The sequence below is a fragment of the Geotrypetes seraphini genome, chromosome 2 (assembly GCF_902459505.1).
Source record: "Geotrypetes seraphini chromosome 2, aGeoSer1.1, whole genome shotgun sequence".
Taxonomy (NCBI): Eukaryota; Metazoa; Chordata; class Amphibia; order Gymnophiona; family Dermophiidae; genus Geotrypetes; species Geotrypetes seraphini.
The window spans coordinates 251,373,580-251,388,433 of NC_047085.1; the positions used below are offsets into that span (position 1 = coordinate 251,373,580).

The following is a 14,854-nucleotide window of genomic DNA, read 5'->3' on the forward strand; positions in this document are numbered from 1 at the left end:
TTAGTTTGTGTTCTGTATTCCATGTTGCTACTGTTTTGAGTGTTCTGTGTATTGTGCCTATCATGGTGGGCGCTGGATGGTCGAAGGGGAGGAGAATGGTGATGTCATCTGCATAGCTGTAGGAGGTTATGCCATGTTTGTCTAGGCAGGAGCTGAGGGAAGCTATGTATAGGTTGAATAGTGTGGGAGACAGAGGTGATCCATGGGGAACTCTGCAGGGGTTGGACCATGGTTCTGATTTTTGTTTGTTTGTTTTAACCCTGTAGGTTCTGGATTGTAGGAAGCCTTTAAACCAGGGGTGCCCACACTTTTTGGGCTTGTGAGCTACTTTTAAAATGACCAAGTCAAAATGATCTACCAACAATAAAATTTAAAAAAAACACAATGCACACTGTACGCATAGAATTGTTAATTATCATTCCTATTCCGGGGTTTTTTCAAAGAGGTCAAAGCAGATGACTCTATGCACTGTCACCTCAGTAACAACCATACAAAAATAGACAAATACCCACCCCCTCCCTTTTTACTAAACCACGATAGCAGTTTTTAGCGCAGGGAGCCGCGCTGAATGCCCAGCGCTGCTCTCGACGCTCATAGGCTCCCTGCGCTAAAAACCTCTATTGCGGTTTAGTAAAAGGGGACCATATTGTAAAATATAGAGAGCAGATATAAATTCAGACACATTTTGATCACTAAATTTAAAATAAAATCATTTTTCCTACCTTGTCTGGTGATTTCATGAGTCTCTGGTTGCACTTTCTTCTGACTGTGCATCCAATCTTTCTTTCAGCCTGTATGCTTCCTCTCCTCCACACCTCATTCCCTCCCCCAACTTTTTCTTCCTCTCTCCCTAACCTTTCTTTCTTTCTCTCTTCATGCCCCCTTTCTTTTTTTCTGTTTCTCTTCTTTCCTTCTGTCTCCCTGCTTGCCCTCTTTCTCCCTCCCTGCCCTCCTCCAAGCCACTGCCACTGCTGCTGCCATCGGATAACAGGCCCCAAGCCGCCCGCCGCCGGCCAAGCTCTCCTTGCTTCGGGCCCACCAGCATTCCTCTCCCCGACGTCAATTTTGCCGTCGGAGAGGAAGTTCCGCTGGCCAGAACTTCCTCTCCGACGGCAGAATTGACGTCGGGGAGAGGAAGGCTGATCGGCCCAAGATCGACCTATTGGGAGAAATGCTGCCGGGTCCTGCCTTTGAGGAAACAGAAAGTAGGCAGGACCTAGCAGCAAGAAGAGCTAATCACAAGCTTCACTGACCTGTCTCCCGCTTTAGCCTGCGAACGAGGCTCTAACATGTGCGTGCCGGCTTCCCTTCTCTCCCCCCCCTTCCCCTGGATACAACTTCCGGTTTCAGAGGGAAGAGAAGGGAAGCCGGTACAAGCACACGTTAGCCCCGGAGCATAAATTCTTCAAGCCGGTTTTTTTTTGTTTTTTTTTAATGTTGAGCAGCGGAGGCAGCAGCAGAATTCAGGAGCAGGCCAGTCAGGAGGGGAAAAAAGAGAAGGGAAGAAGGGAACCCGCTCTGCGATCGACTGGGGTCGCCTGAGCGAGCGACCTGTCGATCGCGATCGACGTGTTGGGCACCCCTGCTTTAAACCATGAGAGTACCTTGCCTGAGATTCCTATGCAGTCTAATGTTTGTAGGAGGATGTCATGGTCTACCAGATCGAAGGCTACGGAGAGGTCTAGTTGTATGATCAGAATTTTCTTGCCTGTACTGAGGTGTTGTCTAGCTGTGTCCATGAGTGGACAAAGTGGTGGGTTTTGAAAAGCCGCCTGGACATTGTGACAAACCCAGCACCAGCACTAGTTCGGTCCCTAATAGGATCGGGTGCAGAAGAGCTGATCAGATTGATTCTGGCGCTCAACTTGAGGCTGACCTCCCTTGCCCCTATGATCAGAGCAGTAGTGATCTGGAGCAGAGGCAGGCAGACTGGCAACAGCAGCCTCCAGGCTTTAGGGCAGCTAGAGAAGCCACAAGGGATATAGCTGCATTAGATAAACCCAGGCAGAGAAAAGCTGCTTTAGAGCCAAAGCCCATCCCCCGCTACAGGCTGAAGGGGATTGGCTCTGAGCTGTTTAAAAGCAGGCTGAGACAAGCAGCAGGAGGAGGAGCGAGTGACCAGGGTGAGTCACTCCCACAGCCTAAGGCAGGTGAGGAGCTGTGGAGCAGAGCAGGAGAGACAACCGTGCCAGATTGGCCCATGCAGGATTTGGAAGAAATCCTTCCCACTTCAAACTTCCAGATTCCAGACCGTGTGGAAAGCATGGAGGTACAAGTAGCTGGCCCTATGCTAGAGAGCCAGACAGAATGTATGGAAACTGAATGAAGAAAGTGAATAACTGGGAAACCATTAGTGGTTTGTGGGGTTTTTTTTCCCTTTTGCCTATGTTTTTCTGCTGTGCAAACAAGCCTGAAGAATGTGAGATAGGTTTGGACTTTATGAGTATTTTGGGGTTAAGAATAACACTTACCTGAATCCTAAACTATGGAAGTGATTTAAAGTCAAGTTTGGAAACAAGAAGCTCAAGATAGAACATTTTAAGTTTGTGTTTTGAACTTTAGAAATCCTGCTGTGGCTCCCGTTCCTGAAGAGCTAATTAGCTTATCTCCCTCAGCTGTTTGTTTTGCCTGCACAGGGAGCTGAGGGAAAAGCTGATCCATTTGCAAGAGCTATATTGCCTAAAGAGTTTTGGTTTAATTTGGATTTACAGCAAAGGTTTATTTCAAACTTTATTTGGCTGCTGAAATCTGCTGTTACATGCCTTTGATATTAATGCTGAGAGAAAGTTTGAATTATGAGTGAACACCAGTGTAAAGCAATCCTGAGTCAGAGCACATGACCTCAGGAATAATCAACTACAGGAGATTGCTGTTTTGTGATATCTTTATTTTACAATTGACTTTATTTTTGAATGAAATGCAAAAGTGATTTTTGTTTTATGCTGCATCTTTTTGACCTCTGGGTCAGAATAAACATCATATTCCTATTTGAAGAACTTGGTTTCACTGGTGATATTTGGAAACTCTTTGCTTGCCTTGTCTCTCATAGGCCTAGGCGGTCGCCTAGAGCCACCTGAAAAGTCCTGAAGGTACCCCTGGTTAGAGGGGACACACCAGAATCCTTGTGTTTGTTACACGACAGCCCGCCGCTGCAGAGGGTTTGTGACAACATGTCCTCGAAAAGGAGGACATGTCCGGAGAAATCCGGACATTTGGTAACCCTAATCTGGCCCTGCTTCTGGGGCTGCTTGTATAAGGGTCTTATTTGTCAGCAATTCTAATATATTTTTACTTCCATCGTGTAAACTGTTTCACTGTTAGACCATCAATTCAGAATATAAGCTGATGATATTCAGTTTTTGCTCCATATTGGAAGATTGTTTTGCTATGCTGTAGCTTTGTCTGCATTCTATAATGTGGTGGATGACACTAAGGGGGTAATTTATCAATTTGGGCTTCTGTTAAGAAGGTTTATTTTACCACAAGTCGAACTGTTTTAAAAACAGTGGTTCATCCCATAGTATTAGATATTCGATAATCACAGCTCTTAAACTAATCAAAAAATACTGTGCAACTTTAAACAATGAATAAACAATAATATAATTATTTGTGAAATGCTCAGACCCTGCACCCCGTGATTTGGTGATAACTCCAAACTGGGGTTCATAAGGGGATCATCATAGCTTTCACCATCCCCATAAACCAACCACTCCAGAAAGCTAAAATTCGGTACTAATTAACTGACACTCTACAGAAATGGGCAACAGAAACAGGGCTAACTCTGAGTTAGCCCTGTTTCTGTTGCCCATTCGATATGGAGAGCTAAATTCAGTGTCCTTCCCTGATGAAGACTTGAAACTCGAGTCGGGGGGACAGGGATAACTGAACAGTCTAATATGAACAAAGAAAAAAAGAGAAGAAATAGAATGGAGTAGTCTTTTTAATTGGTCTGGGGTTCACAACAATCAATAATACCTCCATTTCCAGATAAGTTATTGAAGAATTACTCTCAATATCATTTCTGTAGAGTGTCAGTTAATTAGTATCGAATTTTAGCTTTCTGGAGTGGTTGGTTTATGGGGACGGTGAAAGCTATGATGGTCCCCTTATGAACCCCAGTTTGGAGTTATCACCAAATCACGGGGTGCAAGGTCTGAGCATTTCACAAATAATTATATTATTGTTTATTCATTGTTTAAAGTTGCACAGTATTTTTTGATTAGTTTAAGAGCTGTGATTATCGGATATCTAATAAAGCAATATCACAGAGGAATATTCAGTATCTCCCCATTAATATTAAGATTCATTCCATAGTATGCCATAAGACCTTGTGTTAAAATAGCATGACTTGTAGTAAAATAACGTAAAACGTGAAAACACTCCAACAGATCCTCACAAGGTTAACAGATGCCTAAGCAAAGGAAAAGATCTCAGAATACCACCCCAAGGATCATATTACTATTCTCCTTTTGTTTTCCGGTGGTAGAGGGTATCTATCATTGATCAAAAACCACTATTAAGAGGATTGTAAAATTTAGTCCTTCTTGTATATTTTACTATTCCATCTAATATTGAACAAATTTTTGTTTTATACATTAGGCGAATCTTAACGCCACTTAATTATTTTTACTGTTATCTTAACACCAAAAAACAGTATGTGACTCAACCAGCCCTATAGGTTGTATAATCAAAAAGCACATAGCATTAACTTATCTTGTGCTTGGTGATGCTCTCTAATTTGCCAGTTTTCTGTTAACCTTGTGAGGATCTGTTGCAGTCAAATAACCCATCTTAACAGTAGCACACATTGATGAATTCCCTCCTAAATGTTCAAAAATATGCAAATACTTAAGGCTGGATTTGTTTTGTTTGTTTGTTTATTTCTCACCTGCCCTTATCCAGGGCGAGTTACATATTAATGTACAAAATAAAAGATTAACATTTATCGTACAAAACACTTCAGAGACACACTATAACAAATTACATACTTACATATCAAATCAAACTACATATAATGTACACATTGCATCAACGACGAATATCATTTAGGGCCAAAACTGGCCAAACCCACACATACATCAAAATATAGAATTCCATAAGTCATACAAAATGCCTCAATAACAGACATCAATAAACCAAATAAAACAAACCAGACCATCGAACACCTCCGTGACCAGCACTCAGCACAACAGTCATCACTCCTTCTCCCTCAGCCAAACTCAGACCCTATATTTCATCTTACAGAACATGTATCTTTCAGCATTTTCCTAAAGTTCTGTAAATTTTGCTATTGGCGAATGTATCCTGGAAGATTGTTCCACTCCCAGGGGCCGATGCAGTGAAAGACACTGTTTCTGCAAGAGGAAAGCCTTAACTCTTGCACAGATGGTACAGACAGATCACAATGCTCAATTGAGCAGAGCAGTCGAGCCGGCTCATGCGGCAAGATGCTCTGGACCAGGTGTTTAGGGGCCAACTTCTGTAAGCACATAAAGACATTCACCAGCAGCTTGTACCGAATCTTATCCTTTACGTTCAGTCAATACAACCTTATAAAATATTCTAATATTCCCTCCTCCTCCCTCCCTAATACACAAATTCCTAATACTCAATATTTGGAGATAATACTGCATAAAACCCCATATTTCAAAAAATAATTAAAGAAGTCTTTTGTAAATTAAGAACTGTTAGAAGGATTAAAGATGTGGAGGGGCATAATCAAAAAAAAACGTCTAAGTCTGTTTTGGGCCTAAGTCACAAGTCGCCCAAAGTCGGACAAAAGTCAGACATGGGAAAAGGTCCATTTTCGAAAAATACATCCAACATATTATATTTTTTTGAAAATTGTCTAACTGTACGTCCAGCCATCTGATCGTCTAGACTACTAAGTCGTCCATCTTTATACCCCATTTTTGACCAAAAATTTGTCCAAGTCAAAAACGCCTAGAAAAATAACTTTTGGGCATGGGAGGGGCCAGAACAGTGAGGGACTGGACACCCAGACATGGCACCATAGTGGGGTACCTTACAGGGAACTGCTGTGAACTGTACGATGACCTTCTAGTCACACAGGCAGCAAAACTAGACCACCAACTCTCCAATCTACTAATCGCAACCCCAGACTACAAAACTTTCAGAAAATAAATAAAAACCCTGCTATTCAAGAAATCCATGAAAACTAACTAACACCGTATGAAACATTTCAATCCTCTGAAGCAACCCGCTCTACTCTGTAACACCTCTGGACACGTTATCAGACAGACCCTCAGCAGTGACGTACAACACCCCCTCCAGTAAATAGATTTTTTTACTCTTTCAAAAATTACAAAGATTAGGGGACATTCAATGAAGTTACAGTATATGGAAATACTTTAAAAATCAATGGGGCTCATTTTCAAAGACACACAAAGTACTACAGGTTTCTATTGTATTTTGGGTGTCTAAGCAAACCGATCGTGTACTGATTGGTTTGCGACCCCTTAGTGACCTCAGCCCGATTCACTTACTTCTCTTCCGACCATCCTTCGATCCGCGCATGCAAATGAGGACAATGGCATGAAAAGTAGGCAGGGACGTGATTCACTAAACAAAACCCTGCAACACCAACTGGGCTGGCTGATCAAAAAAAAGCGACTGCTGAGGACCAGTCTCTGAAGCCCTTCTCTTCTCTAATCCGCCTTGAACCGCAAGGTAATGGCGGAATAAAAATCACTAATGTAATGTAATGTAACTTCACAAAAAGGATGCCACATAAACATCTCACCATAACTCCCTTATAGGTCATGGTGAGCCCCCTCCAAACACCCCCAGAACCTATTAGACCCACCTATCTATCACCCCAATAGCTCTTATGGCTGCAGGTGCCACTTATATGGCAGTACAAAAGGGTTTGGGGGTACACGTTTCACTATGAATGCAGTGATTAGAATGGCTTATGGGCCTGGGTCCTCCTCTCCATGGTTCACTAACCCACCTCCAAGACCACTTAAGCCACCTCTGTGCAGCTCTACTAGGCTTTCCTATGCTAGGTTGCCAGGTGATATTTTGGAGGCAGATATGTAAAGTTGTCATTACGATTTTTATGGGGGTGCGGGTGGGGTCAATGATCACTGGGGCAGTGTGTGGGGGTCTGTACTTTGTGTCTGAGGTGGTTATCTGGTCACTTTGGATATCTTCTTGTGACTTAGACCTGGTTTTAGATGGCCTAAGTCACAACGTCCAAGTTCCATCTAGGCAGTGTTGTAAAACTTTTGGTTACACATGCAGTACAACTAAGTCTAAGACGGCCCACGTCCCGCCCAAATCCCGCCCTCAGCACTCCTCCTGAAATGCCCCTTTTAGCTCTTGGCATACTGCAGCACTGTGAGGCCTAAGTCATTTTTAGACACATCTAATACCCAGTTCGATTATCGGCACTTGGATGACTTGTGTTACTGATTGTCCAAGTGCTGATTTAGGCCGGTTTTTAGACGTATTTCCGTTTCGATTATGAGCCCCTTTGTGTGTGAGACAAATTTTAGAATTGTAATACAGAGTACTATTTGTCCTTGCTTTGATATTATAATGGCTTGTTAATGGGGATTCCAAAGTCTTTTTTAAAGGCTTTGCAAGTGACTCAGAATGCCACAGAAAGAGTAGTCAATCAGCAAAAAGGCACTCAAAATTGGTATAGTGTCCAATATACATATACTATAGCATTGATGGATTCCAACTTGCGAATTCCCCTAACTAGAACACTATGATGATCCTCAGATGCACCACTCCACGTTCAAACTTTATCACTACGTTAAGCTTGATGTGCAAAATCTTCCCTAGATCAATGTTTATCTATCGTTTAATTTTTATCATTTTTGAGTCTAGCCATATATCAAAAGATAGTCAAACTTTTAGTTACTATAATTAAACAAACTTATCTTGGATATGTGGTCAGCGTAGGGACTTCTTGTGCCGACATGTTTTGCGTCAGAAACACTTTTTCAAGGCTGGGTCCCTACCAAGAGACACAACCTGTCATTAGGGTACACATCGTTAACCGAATGTTAATAAACATAAATTATTTTTAAATATCATTCTTACCTAGCATAATAACACCATCCAATGTGACCACCAGTTTCTGATCAGAAAAGATGGCGGCGGTTTGTTACCTGTTGAATTTAACTACCTGAGTTGCTTCAGCTGAAGAGGCGTGCTCACGTCAAAGAACGCCATGACGTCAACGTCCCTAAACTCACGCCGAAGCGAGTCAGGAGATTTAAAGTTTTACTATAATATTCCCAAGTCTTCATGGACTACAGAAATCTTAAATCAAATTAAAGAGCCCCATTCCAATTCCTCGTTTAGGCCATAAGGAGTTACAGTGTTGAGATAGTATATCCAGCGTTGCTCTTTAAAGTTTAATAATTGTTCAAAATTCCCAGTTACCTCCTCTTCTATACCATCTATTATTCTCCATCTAATATCCATGATCGTATGATTTTTTTGTTAGCCAGTGGGATACTATAGGTGCCTGTATATTTTCTGTGACAATCCTCGACTTATGCTCTGTCAATCTAATTTGTATTTGGCGCTTAGTGCGCCCTACATATACCAAACCACAAGGGCAGATAAGGATATAAATAACCCTCATCGATTTAAGGTAGTATTCCTTCTTGCTTTAATTTTGATATTCGTATGGGTGTCAATCCATTCACTACCTGTCAATGTCAATTGACACCATTGACAGTGACCACATTGTTCGTGAGTGTACACTAATGACAGGTTGTGTCTCTTGGTAGGGACCCAGCCTTGAAAAAGCATTTCTGACACGAAACAGGTCGGCACAAGAAGTCCCTACGCTGACCACATATCCAAGATAAGTTTGTTTAATTATAGTAACTAAAAGTTTGACTATCTTTTGATATATGGCTAGACTCAAAAATGATAAAAAGATAAAAATTAAACGATAGATAAACATTGATCCAGGGAAGATTTTGCACATCAAGCTTAACGTAGTGATAAAGTTTGAACGTGGAGTGGTGCATCTGAGGATCATCATAGTGTTCTAGTTAGGGGGATTCGCAAGTTGGAATCCATCAATGCTATAGGACAGAAAGAGTAGTGACAGGTGTCATATGCTCAAACCAATGATTACTTATCTTACTCCCCTTTTATCAAGCTACATTGCTGAGCAAGTTAAATGCCGAGCTGTCCATTCTAATCCTATGGGTGGCTCAGCATTTAGCTCACGCTCCTCAGCAGCACAGCTTGAAAAAAAATGAGGGGGGAGGGGCAAGTTAACTATATTGGTTACCTATTGAACAGTGTATTAATTTTAAAATTCTGTTATTGGTTTTAAAGTAAAGAATACTCATGTTTCTGTAATAATTTCAACAAATATCTACCTTCAAGAGTGCTTAGATCTGCTAATAAAGGCCCCCTTTTATAGTAGATAAACATAGTAGATGACGGCAGATAAAGACCCGAATGGTCCATCCAGTCTGCCCAACCTGATTCAATTTAAATTTTTTTTTTTTTGTAATTTTTCTTCTTAGCTATTTCTGGGCAAGAATCCAAAGCTTTACCCGGTACTGTGCTTGGGTTCCAACTGCCAAAATCTCTGTTAAGACTTACTCCAGCCCATCTACACCCTCCCAGCCATTGAAGCCCTCCCCTGCCCATCCTCCACCAAACGGCCATACACAGACACAGACCGTGCAAGTCTGCCCAGTAACTGGCCTAAAGCTGTGTTTGGGTTTTTTTAATTCATGGCTGCTGCAGTAAAAACTTTGATGCTCATAGGAATTCTATGAGCATTGGAGCTTTTACCACAGCGGCCGGCAATAAAAAAAAACGTAACGTGGCTAGATAAAAGGGGCCAAAATGTTGCTTGATGTACCACCTTTTTACACAGTGAGATTGGAAGAGTATCATTTTCAATTTTTTTATACTGTTGGTCCTAAATTATGAAACTCTTCCCCATATCAAATAACAACAATGCAGAATTTGGGGAAGTTCACAAAAGAACTATAAACGTTATTTCAACAAGCTTATGGAGTGAACTGAAAAGAAATAGCTTAAATATGATTTTGGAACTTGTCTGTATAATCAGGTTTGATGCATTTATTGAAATATCAAAGGGTAAATGGTATTAGCATAATTTTAGGCATTAATAGAGCTTTTTGTCTGTTTCTTTTATGTGTATGATGAATGCGGTATTTTTATTGTGTATGTTTTCTTATTCTTCAATAATTTTAAGATTGTGCAGAATACAAAAAAGAGTACCTGGAAGACCGAGCATTGCTCAGGAAAGTGGGGTGAGTGATTATGATGGGGTTGTTGTTCAGTTGTCTTGTATAGCTATTCGACTGCGGTATTGTCGTTTTCAATGTTGTTGGGGTAATTGGAGGTGGTTTGTTTATAGCTGACCAATGGCTTGCAGGGGGCGGCGGGAACAGTAGCTACAGAACTACAGACACACAGTGTTGCTTTTACTTCAGCTCTGTTCTCCCTTTTACATTCCAATATGTTTTCCCTCAGCCTCTCTTACCCTCTCAACCCCTTACCAACACTGAGGCTCTTCTGTTAGTCCTGCTTTTCCCTGCAGCCTATTGGCTAAGATTCTTTACAAATATCTGACCAATGGAATGCAGATGGTGGTGGGAACAATAACCACAGAGATACTGCCTTAGCAACCCGCTGGTTACGCTTCCTTAGGAATGTCTGACTAATGGTCTGCAGGGGGAGGCGGGAGCAGTGCTATAGCAACCTTGAATCCTGCTTTTCCCTGAATGTGTCTTTGTTACTCATGTGGTTTCCCTCAGCCTCTCTTACCCTCACAACCCATTACCTACACTGCAGCTCTTCTGTGTTGTATGCTGTTAGTCCTGCTTTTCCTTGCAGCCTGTTGGCTACCTAAGCTTCTTTACAAAAGTCTGACCAATGGGCTGCAGACAGAGGTGAGAACCATAGCAACAGAGTCACTGCCATAGCAGCCTTCAGTCCTGCTTTTTCTTTTAGCCTATTGGCTGGTTAAGCTTTCATAGTGATATGTGACCAATGATCTTCAGGGGAAGATGGAAGTAGTAGATGTCAGTGCTTTCCCTAGCAATAGTACATCATGAAAATCCCCCATTTGACCCCCCACATGAATTTTGCCAAACTCCAGACCTAACTAAATCGCTTTCTCACACCTGAAAACTGTGGATTCACCATATTTCATCAAAATCCTTAGGGCCGTGTTCAACATCTAATTCAGAGACATGCAGTACATACAAACATACAATTATGGCTCCGTCTATTATATAATAGGATAAATATATACCCAAAAGCCTTTTCTATAGAGGCCCTTTGATCCCCCCTCCAACAATGCAGTCCTCTACTCTCTTCAACCCTTCCAACATGCAAAATAGGCCAGCAAGATCAGTGGGGACAGGAGTGAAGCTCACTCATTCCTGCCCCTAGCAACTGCCATTCCAAAATGGCTTCTATGACCACTCTCCCCCTCACTTTTCAATATCTACATGGCTTCACTGGGAAATATGTTATCCGATTAAAACTGAAATCGTACATATACGCGGATGATATAACAATTATTATTCCCATAACCTCATTGACCCAAGAGACAGAACAACTCATCTCATCCATCCTTACCAAGGTTGAACATTGAACTATGCACTCCAAACTAAAACTGAATCCCAAAAAAACCAAGATTTTCTTGGCAAGTCCCAATAACAAGATCGTGAACATCTCCTTGAGACTAAATGGATCAGATACCCAATTAATCCCACAACCAAAATCCCTGGGTTCACCCTGGACCGAAGCTTGACATTTGAAGATCACACTAATGCTCAAGTCAAAAAATTATTTCTCACTCTATGGAAACTTCGTACCATTAAACAATACTTTGATTTCTTTTCCTTTCGACTGCTGATCTTAAGTACCTTAAATACTGCAATATTATATACTTGGGATCTCTCAAGAAAACCATCAAACGACAGAGTCATCTAAAATGCTGCAGTCCATCTCATTTATGGCCTCAAAAAATCAGACAATGTAAGGCATATTACAAAAAAAACTACATTGGCTGCCTGTGGAAGCAAGGGTCATTTTTAAGTTTGCTTGCCTTTGCTTTAAAACCTATCTGTCTCACCAATTCGAATTCCCAGGCACAACTAATAAACGCAGTACCTACCGGTTCACTTTTCCATCCCTAAAGGGCTGCACCTACAGGAGATACCTCGATAGAACACTATCATTCCAAGCAGGCAAATGGAACAAATGTTTAACCAACTTCATCTCAAATGCACTTTCATACCAAACATTTAGGAAGTCAATAAAAACTTCTCTCTTTGACAAATTTCTCTGACCCCCACTTCAACCTGATGTACTTCCAAAACACTTCCAGATAAACCTGACTAAACTTAGCATGCAAATCTAATTTTGAAAGTTCTCTGTAATGTCGCTGTCTGTATACAGTCTCTTCCCTTGTAAACCGCTTAGAACTGTTTGTGGTATGGCATTATAAAGTTATTATTATTATATTACTAGTCTTATAGCCCGTTACATTAAAGGGTGCTAGAATATATGTGTGTGTGTCTGTCTTTATTTTTTTTTCTCTCTCCTTAGCTGCTTTCTGTATTTCTGTCTGTCTTTTTTTTTTTTTCCTTGGCTGTCCACTACCACCCCTTGCCTGCTCCCCCTGTCCATTCTCCCTTCCTTTTACCTCCCCTGTGTCCTCCACCACCCCATCACTGCTCACCTTATCCAGCAGAAGCCCTTCTCCCTTTGTTTTACCTCCCCCTGTCCATCATCACCTCCTTCCTGCTCCCCCTGTCCAGCAGTAGGCCTGTCTTCATTTTTCTGCCCCCCTCCCTGTTGATCAGCACCTCTTCCCCTGTCCATCAACCCCTTTTCTGCCCCTCCATTTCCGTGTGTTGCAGCATTTCCCTCCCACCCCACTTCCCTGTGCAGTATTTTCCTCCCCCCCATACCTTCCTCCTGAACTCCATGCCCTACTTATGTTAAAATGCTTTCTGGGTTTGGCTGCCGCGGCCTGCAGCCGCCGCGGCCGACATCCGACTCGGGTCGACATCCACCTCGGGGGGGAGATGAAAAGAAAGAGCGTAGAGAGTACTGTAGGGGCATGCACACTCCTACCTGCGGGTCCCTACATCGCGGCGATGGCAAAGTTACTGTAAGGGAGACGCCAAGAGCAATAATGGAGCACTGGTGCGCAAGGGAACGACGGCGGCGGAGACGGCCAACTTAGAGGAAGGGAGGGAACGCAGGCGGGGATCGTGAGAGTAGCCACCACTGCGTCTTTCAACAGGGAGCAGGCCAGACCGTAAGCCGCGCATGCGCACTTCCTATGGGCACTACAGCTCACAGAAAACTGGCGCACGCATAGGAAGTGCGCATGCGCGGCCTAGCGTTTTATTATATTAGATAATTAATATAGTTATTATTGATAATTATTATTAATAATTATTGTTATTAATAATTATTATTATTAGTTATATTATTATTAATAATTATTATAGTTATTATTAATAATAACTATAATTATTATTAATAATAATTATTGTTATTAATAATTATTATTATAGTTATATTATTATTAATAAAATTATTATTATATTATTATTAGTTGCAGCCTTGCACTACTACCACTTTTACTGTAAAAATGCTTAATTGGACATCATGCTCTTAATGTTAAACATTGTTTCATATATAGTATATGTATGCACGCACACAGAATGAAAACAATTTTGAAAAGCTGTATATTCAGGTAAATGGATATTTGAAAATTGTCTACCCTCCCTGTGGGTAAAGGTGCATACTGATAGATCTTTGAATCTGTGCTGCTTTGATGACCTGTTCTTTTACTTTGATTGAAGCTGATCTTTGTCCCAGAAGCTCCCTAATGATTAAACCAGTTGCGATGATGCATTGGCAAAAACATTGTGATACAAGCCTACAGTAGATAAACACAGGTATTTGATTGTTACCTTCTCTATTTCCTCTAGGTAAGCATCAATGAAATCCCTTTGATAGGCTGGGTCCCAGCTCGCCTTGTGCTCTGCAACAATCTCTTTTAGGTTTTTAACTATTTCATCATGACAATCAAATAGGCCTTTTATAATTCCTGGGATGCAGATTAATGAGGGAATTGCGTTAAGAAGCTGTAGGGTAAAAATGTACAAAATGTAGTGAGGAAAACAGCTACCTTCAGTGGGTAGAATAATGAGATGTTAACAGATAGACATCTAAAGACAAGAAAATGCATGTGTAGTTTATTTAAAAATTTATATACTGCATAAAACGATGGAGTTAACATATTAGTTGCACACATAATATACTGATTGCCCTTTAGTTGCATGGATATGAACAAACAATGGACAGACATCTTATCAATATAACATTTAGCAATAAAACTGTAAAAAATTAAAACCCAGATATTCGTTGGCACTATATCTTACAGGAAGAACAGAAGTATCAACATATCAATAATAACTGAGCGATTTTAACTTACACATCCAAGGGGTGGGAGGAAGGGAGGGGGGATTCTTTGATTTTTACAGAAATTACCTGGGGGGAGGATTTTGGTGGAATCTATAGTTGGTATTTGGATGGGAGGAAGGGTGGGGAAAAAATGATTGCTTATGGTTTATTGAAAGTTGTAAGTGTTTTTTCTGGATTTATTATATATATGTATAATTGTAAATGCACTGTTGTTAGTTTGGAAAAGCAATAAAGATATATATATACTGTATATATATAAAAAGAACTAGCAACATTTTCATAGGAAAGCATTAACAAAGAGCTGTGTTTTCAACATTTTCTTAAAATTGATCTTTTCAGTCAGTACCAACTTGTA

At 41.1% G+C, this 14,854-nt stretch overlaps 1 protein-coding gene across 2 annotated transcripts in view; it reads right to left on the bottom strand.

The window, feature by feature from the left end:
* The window catches only part of LOC117353429 (cytochrome P450 2D15-like), a 126,711-nt gene that overhangs the window by 62,213 nt on the left and 49,644 nt on the right, over positions 1 to 14,854 (bottom strand). For both annotated transcript variants that reach the window (XM_033929347.1, XM_033929348.1), the window contains exon 5: positions 13,986 to 14,159. In XM_033929347.1, coding sequence (XP_033785238.1) covers positions 13,986 to 14,159 — 174 coding nt within the window. The remainder of the gene's footprint in view (positions 1 to 13,985; positions 14,160 to 14,854) is intronic.